The sequence below is a fragment of the Salvelinus namaycush genome, chromosome 1, assembly GCF_016432855.1.
Source record: "Salvelinus namaycush isolate Seneca chromosome 1, SaNama_1.0, whole genome shotgun sequence".
NCBI lineage: Eukaryota > Metazoa > Chordata > Actinopteri > Salmoniformes > Salmonidae > Salvelinus > Salvelinus namaycush.
This window is the reverse complement of record NC_052307.1, coordinates 67,473,581-67,484,197: the sequence shown is the minus strand read 5'-3', so window position 1 is coordinate 67,484,197 and position 10,617 is coordinate 67,473,581. Positions and strand designations below refer to the sequence as shown.

Below are 10,617 nucleotides of genomic sequence, written 5' to 3'. Positions count from 1 at the left end.
ATGTACTGGCTTAAGCAGGGGGACACGTCTGGCACTGCAGGATTTGAGTCCTTGGCGGCGTAGTGTGTTACTGATGGTAGGCTTTGTTACTTTGGTCCCAACTCTCTGCAGGTCATTCACTAGGTCCCCCCGTGTGGTTCTGGGATTTTTGCTCACCGTTCTTGTGATCATATTGACCCCACGGGGTGAGATCTTGCGTGGAGCCCCAGATCGAGGGAGATTATCAGTGGTCTTGTATGTCTTCCATTTCCTAATAATTGCTCCCACAGTTGATTTCTTCAAACCAAGCTGCTTACCTATTGCAGATTCAGTCTTCCCAGCCTGGTGCAGGTCTACAATTTTGTTTCTGGTGTCCTTTGACAGCTCTTTGGTCTTGGCCATAGTGGAGTTTGGAGTGTGACTGTTTGAGGTTGTGGACAGGTGTCTTTTATACTGATAACAAGTTCAAACAGGTGCCATTAATACAGGTAACGAGTGGAGGACAGAGGAGCCTCTTAAAGAAGAAGTTACAGGTCTGTGAGAGACAGAAATCTTGCTTGTTTGTAGGTGACCAAATACTTATTTTCCACCATAATTTGCAAATAAATTCATTAAAAATCCTACAATGTGATTTTCTGGATTTTTTTTCCTCATTTTGTCTGTCATATTTGAAGTGTACCTATGATGAAAATTACAGGCCTCTCTCATATTTTTAAGTGGGAGAACTTGCACAATTGGTGGCTGACTAAATACTTTTTTGCCCCACTGTACGTATGTATTCAAACACTATATATTAAATTGCATGCCAGCCAGATGTATCCACTGAGTCATAGTGTAGAATGACACAAGGAGCTTAAAATGGATCAAATTCGTTTATAGCATTCATTTAATTGAAAATAATTTGTGAAATGCCAAAATGTACTATTACTTTGCAATGAACAGATGTTGCTAATGAATTAGATAATGTCTAATTGAAGCGTTCTAATTAGGCCTGGTAATGAAAGCTAATGGCAGTTAAATGAAGTTGCACTTGAACTCACATTGAGAGAGGGAATCATATGACAATAGTAAATACATAGTAATGAAATATATGGTATAATACAGAGAGAACATAAGGTACCAGGCAATTACAATTATATTATCTTTCCTCATTTGCTTATCCTTATTTAAATCTAATCCATGCTGTGTGTGTGTGTATGTGTGTGTCTTTGTCTGTCCGTCTGTGTGTGTGTGTCTGTTTAAATGTGTTATACAGATCATCGATGAAGAGGACACCCAGTTCATGATCAACTGTCCCCCGGCAGTAACAGAGAGTACCCCTCGGAGACGCACCAGGATCCAGGTGTTCTGGACAGCACCCCCCAGCGCCTCTGGTTGTGTCACCCTCAAGTAGGTACATGTACTTGGGGCTCTCTGAAGAACCCTGAAGTAAGGATCTATATTTTCTGCGTCCCCATTATCCACCCCTCTCCCGAAGTGTGCACTTGTCCTGCATACTCCCCATTATGGATGCAACAACTTTGGAAACTCCCTCCAGCCAGTGCTTACATCAATCCAATGTGCAAGTGCACACTTTGGGAGAAGTGTGGAGAATTGAGATGCAGCCATATGTGATCACCACCCGTGGTACTGGAGAGCTACGGTGTTTAGAGGCTTTTATTCCAGACCAATGGTAATATTATCTGATTCAACTAATCAATGTTTTGATGGCTTGGTGATTAGTTTATCCAGGTGTGTTAGTGCTGGGCTGGAACAAGACATTCACAACCTTTAGCTTGTGTATAGGACTAGAGTAGGTGACACAAATCCAGTGTAGCGGTGACAGTGTGTTGTTGATTGTATACTGTGAATAAGGAGCTGTATGTGGACCCCTCAGGCATGTTTACATACAGTATCGTACTCAAATGTGTCCTATTACTGTACATGGAAAGTTATTACTGTACTCCTCTCCACTCCAAACCCAGCCCAAAGGTTTCACAACAGAATAGATTATCAATGTTTCTTCAAGAATGTATGTTGCATAAAGAATTCATAATCACAAGAATATCTGCAATGGCTTGGGGTGACATTAATTGATTCCTTTGCCGTGTCGTGTGCCTCCAGGGCTTGTTTAGGTGCAGTATGTGTTTGTTACCTGTACCAAACATAGATCACAGTACACTCCCATGCATTGAGGCACGGTATTGGTTGAGGGTAGGGCCGAGAGAGAGAGAGAGCGTGCGTGTGTGTGTGTGAGAGAGAGAGAGTGTGTGTGTGTGTGAGGGAGAGTGTATAAGCTAGAGAGAGAGAAGAGGGGGAGGAGGAGAGAGGAGACCCACTGGGTACAGACGTCAATTCAGCATCTATCCCACGTTGATTCAACGTAATTTCATTGAATTAGACGTGGAAACAACATTCAACCAGTGTGTACCCAGTGGAGGGAGAAGAGAGAGAAGAGAGAGAGCTACAAAGAAGAGAGAGAAGAGAGAGCGCTACAAAGAAGAGAGAGAAGAGAGAGAGCTACAAAGAAGAGAGAGGAGAGAGAGCTACAAAGAAGAGAGAGAAGAGAGAGAGCTACAAAGAAGAGAGAGAAGAGAGAGAGCTACAAAGAAGAGAGAGAAGAGAGAGAGCTACAAAGAAGAGAGAGGAACAGAAACATAGGGGTGGTGCCCTACATGGCATGCTAATCTCTGCATTATTAAAGAGTTGAGTTGGCCTGTCACTTTCTCTCCTGGCCCGTTTAAATCTCTCACCGTGCTGTCGTTATGTGTGTAGGGGCGTAAAAAAAGGCTTGCATTTCTTATTAATGCACGTTATTATGTGCCTGTCAGAGTGAGTGATGAGATTTCCTTGCCTTCGTCTCTGTCTCTGAACTCCCCCTTTCTTTGGCTTTCTTCCTCCCTCCCTCTCTCTACTCTCACTCACTCTTCTCTCTCCTGTCGGTTTCTCTCTCTACTCTCACTCACTCTTCTCTCTCCTGTCAGTTTCTCTTTCTACTCTCACTCACTCTTCTCTCTCCTGTCGTTTTCTCTCTCTACTCTCACTCAATCTTCTCTCTCCTGACGGTTTCTCTCTCTACTCTCACTCACTCTTCTCTCTCCTGTCGTTTTCTCTCTCTACTCTCACTCACTCTTCTCTCTCCTGTAGGTTTCTCTCTCTACTCTCACTCACTCTTCTCTCTCCTGTCGGTTTCTCTCTCTACTCTCACTCACTCTTCTCTCTCCTGTCGGTTTCTCTCTCTACTCTCACTCACTCTTCTCTCTCCTGACGGTTTCTCTCTCTACTCTCACTCACTCTTCTCTCTCCTGTAGGTTTCTCCCTCTACTCTCACTCACTCTTCTCTCTCCTGTCGGTTTCTCTCTCTACTCTCACTCACTCTTCTCTCTCCTGTCGTTTTCTCCCTCTACTCTCACTCACTCTTCTCTCTCCTGTCATTTTCTCCCTCTACTCTCACTCACTCTTCTCTCTCCTGTCGGTTTCTCTCTCTACTCTCACTCACTCTTCTCTCTCCTGTTGTTTTCTCCCTCTACTCTCACTCACTCTTCTCTCTCCTGTCGGTTTCTCTCTCTACTCTCACTCACTCTTCTCTCTCCTGTCGTTTTCTCCCTCTACTCTCACTCACTCTTCTCTCTCCTGTCGGTTGCTCTCTCTACTCTCACTCACTCTTCTCTCTCCTGTAGGTTGCTCTCTCTACTCTCACTCACTCTTCTCTCTCCTGTAGGTTGCTCTCTCTACTCTCACTCACTCTTCTCTCTCCTGTCGGTTTCTCTCTCTACTCTCACTCACTCTTCTCTCTCCTGTCGTTTTCTCTCTCTACTCTCACTCACTCTTCTCTCTCCTGTCGTTTTCTCCCTTTACTCTCACTCACTCTTCTCTCTCCTGTCAGTTTCTCTCTCTACTCTCACTCACTCTTCTCTCTCCTGTCGGTTGCTCTCTCTACTCTCTCTCACTCACTCTTCTCTCTCCTGTCGGTTTCTCTCTCTACTCTCACTCACTCTTCTCTCTCCTGTCGGTTTCTCTCTCTACTCTCACTCACTCTTCTCTCTCCTGTCGGTTTCTCTCTCTACTCTCACTCACTCTTCTCTCTCCTGTCGGTTTCTCTCTCTACTCTCACTCACTCTTCTCTCTCCTGTCGGTTTCTCTCTCTACTCCCACTCATTCTTCTCTCTCCTGTCGGTTTCTCTCTCTACTCTCACTCACTCTTCTCTCTCCTGTCGGTTTCTCTCTCTACTCCCACTCACTCTTCTCTCTCCTGGGGGATTCTCTCTCTACTACACACCCTTTTCATTCCTTCCCCCCTCTCTCTCCTTTTCCTCTTCACTCTTTCTGCCTTTCTCAACCAGGGCGTAGTTGTGTTGTTCCCACAGCACACTAATCAGGCAGGCAGGCATCTTCCCCTACTTTACCTCTCAGCTATCTTATATCTATTGGGAGAAAGGATGTGGGACAGAGAGCGGGGGACAGAGGCAGAGAAAGAGGGAGAGAGAATACAAGAGGAAGAGTGATCAGTATAGAAGAGATGGACAGAATGGAAAGAGAGTGGCAGCATGTGAGATGAGGAGAGAGTAAGATATAGTCACTTGTGGACGTTAGGGAGTGGGGATGTGATACTAAGGTACGTCCAGTGGGGAAGCTTGTTTTTCACTGTAGAGTGATGACACCAGGCGAGGACAGGTTCATAGTTGAAAAGGAAGTGTTTTTGGAAACTGGGAAGTTGAATTACTGGGTGATCACTCTTTAATTACAGTTTTGTCAGTGAAGCAGGTGCACCCCTAAACATCATACTGACAGATTATTATTGAGAAGCTGTTGTATATCGTTGACACACACAGACAGACAGACAGACAGACACACACACACACACACACACACACACACACACACACACACACACACACACACACACACACACACACACACACACACACACACACACACACATAGACAGACACAGACACAGACACACGGGTTTCCCGATCATGTGACTTTACTAGCTTAAATAACAAATGGACGGAGAGGGAAATATGGTTAATGCCAACAGGCGTTTTAATGTTACACTGCACGGGGTAATGGGGAGCTGCACAAAACAGCCAACCTAGCCTGAACTAGCTAGCCATAAATCACAGTCCAGCAGGAGGGATCTCCCCAGAGATATAATCACGAGAGAAAGAAAGAAAATGGGGCTCTCCCCATTAGATATATTCCCCCTCTTCTATTACCATGACAACCCCATAAACAATGGACGTGACTGGCGCTGCCAGCCTGGGGGAGGGTCTGCCCATCTTACCCCAGCTACAATAGTATTTGTTTCATCAGAGAATGAGGGATTTCATTATTGATACGAGCAGAGGAATGTTTGTTTTAATTTCAACGCTCTCAGTCTGCCTGTCTGCCTACCTGTCAAATAACCTGGTTAGCTCAGACACCTCTTGCAATAACTATTATGGATAAACAGACTGTGCATGTGTCTGGTGCCTGTGTGTGTGTTTGTGTGTGTTTACGTGTACGTGTGCATGTGCATGTGCGTTTGTGTGAGTGTGTGTAATACAACGTAATACAACATGTGTAGATGTGTACTGTGTGTATTACTGTGTATAGTGTCATCATCGCTCAGTGTGTCTGTGTGGAAAGTGATCAGTTCAGAGCATGGTCAGAGTTTTTGAGAGCTCCTCTAGTCCTGTGGCTAGAGAGGCTGTGGTGTGACGGCCTCTCCTCCCTGATGGTTAGCTGTAATTGAGGAGTGGCTGCTGTCTCCTGGTGACTGGAAACAGTGAGTGTGGTGGTTTGATCTGTCTCACCATGATTATGGGGGTCAAAAAGGGACAGACATTTGTCTGATTTCTGGACCACACTCCCTGTAGAATCTTTATATTTTTGTTAATTTATACAGAAAAAGTCATTATTTTTTTCAGGTTCACCTGACATAAATTGTAGTACAGTTTTGACAGTCAGAACATGATAGTGTCAAAACCTATTTGAAATCTCCAGGAATTGAATGACATGAACACAATGGCAGGTAGATTAAAAAGCCTTCCCAGAGAGAATGGCAGTCTAACTGTGCAGTTATTACATGTGAGATGAGTAGGAATGGTTCATTGAAACTGGTACAGCATGTGCCTTCCCAAAGGAACAAACTGTAAACAAATAGCTATGTTTATTTATCCCTCTCTGACCTGGCCACACACACACACATGCACACACACACAAACGCATGCACACACACACACACACACACACACACCCTCCTACCCACCCTAACACCAGGGCGCTTTTGAGGCGATAACCATCGGCGGCTTGGAGCCAGGAAAGTGAGTCTGGCTTTAATAGCGTCTCATTGATAGAATTTAAATTGGATGTTAAATAAGCATTACTGTGCCTGATTGCCTGGCCAGCCCCAGAAAGTGGGCAGCTAGTGAGGCAGTTTGTGAGCGGCTCACTCAGGGAGAGATATCTGAAATTGGGGTGAGATTGAATTAAAGTGTGAACAATTAGAGATATGCTGGCGGTGTGTTTAGGAGCGCCTGGGGTGGGGTACCCCTGTCACCTCTGTACTTCTAGGTACCCCCCTCAGACAGGTTTCTTCATGTCCTGCTATTATCCCCTTCCAAACCCATTCCTTGTTTACGGACGGGATCTGTTGTGTTTATGCTTTATTTTCTTCTCTTCTTATTTCCCTCTCTCTCTCTCTCGTCTCTTTCCTCTCTGTCTCTGTCTCTGTCTCGCTGTGTGCCTTGGAGAGTAAAAATTGCCATAAAGAAACGAAAGCAAGAGAGAGGGTGAGAAAAAGAGAGATGAAGAGAGTGTTGTGTTATGTTAATAGGGGCATATAGCTGTCACTCCGTCAATGTAGAGATACTGTCCCTCCTCTGTCCGGCCTGCCTGACACAGCCTCCTCAAACACAATCCCACTGACAGCCTGCTTTGGAGTTAGGCAGGAGAAACAGACAGGAGAGTGGTAGGAGGTTTATTTATCATTTTAAAAAAAGCATTTTTTATGACATCTAATTGGTAGTTACGGTCTTGTCCCATCGCTGCAACTGCCATACGGACTCAGGAGAGGCAAAGGTCGAGAGCCATGCGTCCTCCGAAACACGGCCATGCCAAGCCGCACTGCTTCTTAACACACGGCTCGCTTAACCTGTAAGCCAGCCACACTAATGTGTCAGAGGAAACACCATACAACTGGCTACCAAAGTCAACGTGCATGCTCCCGGCACGCCACAAGGAGTCGCTAGAGCACTAAGTGACAAGGACATCCCGGCCGGCCAAACGCAAGCCGGACGACGCTGGGCCGGCTGCTAAGCAGCCCGGGATCTAACCCGGGTCTGTAGTGACGCCTCTAGCACTGCGATGCAGTGCCTTAGACCGCTGTGCCACTCGGGAGGCCCTAGTGGTAGGAGGTTTGCTTGGGGAATAGGTTGGAATCTCATCAGAATTGAGAGATAATGTATTGTTTCAAAGCAGCTCATCTGGAGTGTGTCCTTCAAGGATAAGGTGAAATTAACGATTTTGTCTTATTTGTCCTTGTCTTGTATCTCTCTTCCTTTGTGCCCTTTCTCCTCACTACCACGGCTTCCTGAGATGAGCATATAGTATAGTAATATAGTATCTCTGTGTTTATACCTTTCCTCTTTTACATCTACGTCTCCTCTCGCTCTTCTCTCTCTCTCTCTCTCTCTCTCTCTCTCTCTCTCTCTCTCTCTCTCTCTCTCTCTCTCTCTCTCTCTCTCTCTCTCTCTCTCTCTCTCTGTCTTTATACCTTTCCTCTTTTACATCTACGTCTCCTCTCTCTCTCTCTCTCTCTCTCTCTCTCTCTCTCTCTCTCTCTCTCTCTCTCTCTCTCTCTCTCTCTCTCTCTCTCTCTCTCTCTGTCTTTATACCTTTCCTCTTTTACATCTACGTCTCCTCTCTCTCTCTCCCTCTCTCTCTCTCTCTCTCTCTCTCTCTCTCTCTCTCTCTCTCTCCCTCTCTCTCTCTCTCTCTCTCTCTCTCTCTCTCTCTCTGTCTTTATACCTTTCCTCTTTTACATCTACGTCTCCTCTCTCTCTCTCTCTCTCTCTCTCTCTCTCTCTCTCTCTCTCTGTCTTTATACCTTTCCTCTTTTACATCTACGTCTCCTCTCTCTCTCTCCCCCTCTCTCTCTCTCTCCCCCTCTCTCTCTCTCTCTCTCTCTCTGTCTTTATACCTTTCCTCTTTTACATCTACGTCTCCTCTCGCTCTTCTCCCTCTCTCTCTCTCTCTTTATTTTTGTGACTGTGGGAGAGGACAGTGACAGCAGTGGGCTTGGCCCAGCTTGGACTCCTGCTCCATAAACAGTCCAGCTGGACATGATCCACCTGGACTAGACCCAGGACCCAGACAGTCCAGAGCCTAGAACCTACACCCTTCTGCTACCCTCTGCCCACTATCACCATGGAAACCTGCAGCCTGTTGTGGGTAGCCAAGTCTGATGTAATGTACGGCACCTGAATGGAGTTTGTTTGTGACAGCTGTTGGGCCCTGAAAGTAATTTGTTTGCGATCGTTTCTGGCCCACACGCGGGCCCCCTTCTTGCCCTTGAATGGGTTTGTTTGTGTCTGATTTGCATGTCAAGGCCCCACTAAGACCTGTGTCCACCCAGCACACTGTGGCTCTGCCCCCAGACAGCTCTATCAGAACAGTCTCTCTGCCAGGACCAGGAGCAGGACTTTAGCTCTGGGAAACTTAACTTTTGGCCTGTCACTCAGTCTTATCTCTGACATGCTGTAGTTCCTCTCACCTGAGTGTGTGTGCTTGCTCACTCTTGATCGTATCTCAAAAGGGAAGCTTACGTTCAGACTTTTTTCTCTCCTTTTCCTCTTTCTCTGTAGGTTTTCAATCTCATTTCCAACCTCATCTCTCCTGCTAAATACACGTCGTTATGTTAATAAACACTTTCTGTAAGAGCTAGCAAATCCCTCCAGTCTGAGAGTCCCTGTGATTCAGCTCTCCTGTACACTTCCTCCCCAGGTTTTATTCATTCAGACACTCAACACTCATCCCGAGTTCAACATTACTCCAAATGCCCCCTGGTTACTCCCTGTGCTAAAATGAGTATTTAACTCTGTTCTCTTCTTTCTCTCCCTTCTCACCTGATCTCCTGCCTTGTACTCCTCTCATCCTTTCTTGTCTTTTCTCCTCTGTTCATTCCCTCTCTCTTTCAACCCTCATCTCCACTTTACCCTCATCTTTTCACTTTTCATCTGCTTTCTCTTTCCAACCTTTCATCTCCTTTCTCTTAACCTGAAACTTCCTCTTCTCCTCCTCCCCTCCTCCTTCTTTCTCTGCAGGGCCAGCATTGTCCAGAAGAGGATCATCTACTTCCAGGATGAAGGCTCTCTCACCAAGAGGATGTGTGAGAAAGGTATGTCCTCCATTGCGAGACGTAGTAAAGGGCGCTACATATCTTCCACTCCTCCTCTCTCTCAATATCTCCTGTCTTACTCTCTCTTCCCTTACTGGGTCAGGATCTTTACACTTGTGCTGTATCTCCCAAGCTGTGTGTGACATTGGATAGAGAATTTACAGAGACTGATCAAAAGAACAGCTTTACACCTCCCACCCTCCTACCCCCCCCTTCTCCCGCCGTCCCACACTCCTACCCCCCCTTCTCCTGCCGTCCCACCCTCCCACCCTCCCTCACCCCTACAACCCCTCCTCCCACCCTCCCCCACCCCCTCTCTCCTCCCTCTCCCCTCCCCCTCCCTCCACCCTTCTCTCCCCTCCATCCCTCCCTCCTTCCTCACCACTCCCTCCTCCCTCCCTCCTCCTCCCTACCCCCTCCTCCTTCCTCACCACTCCCTCCTCCCTCCCTCCCTCCTCCTCCCTACCCCTTCCTCCTCCCTACCCCCTCCTCCTTCCTCACCCCTCCCTCCTCCCTCCCTCCTCCTCCCCCCTCCTCTCTCCTTCCTCACCCTCCCTCCTCTCTCCCTCCCTCCCTTCCTCTATCTCTTCACCACATCATCATGTAAATAACCAGGCAAAATCAGGAGCCTATATTCAGCCTCTCCTCTCCATCTGAGCTAACCACACAGTTGTGGAAGGAATTGGACATTGAGGACAACTGCACATCTCATATTTCTCAACTCAGTGACCTTCTCATAGAAACTCTGTAGCATGTATTTATTTTCAAAAGACAGCTCAATATGAAAGCCTAATATATCTAATTTCCCCTTATTCTTTTGCTTCAAACCACAGTAAATAAGCCCATCTCCTCTCCTCTCCCCTCCTCTGTCCCCTACCTATAACAACCCTATACCTCTCTCTGCTGTCAAACTCTCTCTCCTCCTTTAACCCCCCCTCCTCTCTCTCTCACTCTCTCACTCTCTTTCTCTTCTCAGAGTCATTGTATGGGGAGACCACAGAGAAACCTTTGCTGGATTGCTGTGCCTGTGGAACAGCCAAGTACAGAGTCACCTTCTACGGCAACTGGTCAGAGAAGGTGCACCCCAAAGACTACCCTCGTAAGTACCCCATAACAACTTCCAAATTACCAAGGTACATACCCCATTTAATCCCTGAAAGACAACTTTAGTTAGTCCCCCATTTCACCCCAGGGCTACCCTAGTTGGTGCCTCCATTGCATCAAAAACACCCCTTTACTAATAAAATTGCCCTACTGTTCAAGTACCCAGCATCACA

The 10,617-nt window shown here is 46.6% G+C and overlaps 1 protein-coding gene across 1 annotated transcript in view; it reads left to right on the top strand.

Annotated features, from left to right (window-relative positions):
• Positions 1-10,617, top strand: part of LOC120047779 (spondin-1-like) — a 151,167-nt gene that overhangs the window by 19,301 nt on the left and 121,249 nt on the right. The window contains exons 3-5 of the mRNA XM_038993333.1: positions 1,235-1,368; positions 9,267-9,340; positions 10,317-10,439. Coding sequence (XP_038849261.1) covers positions 1,235-1,368; positions 9,267-9,340; positions 10,317-10,439 — 331 coding nt within the window. The remainder of the gene's footprint in view (positions 1-1,234; positions 1,369-9,266; positions 9,341-10,316; positions 10,440-10,617) is intronic.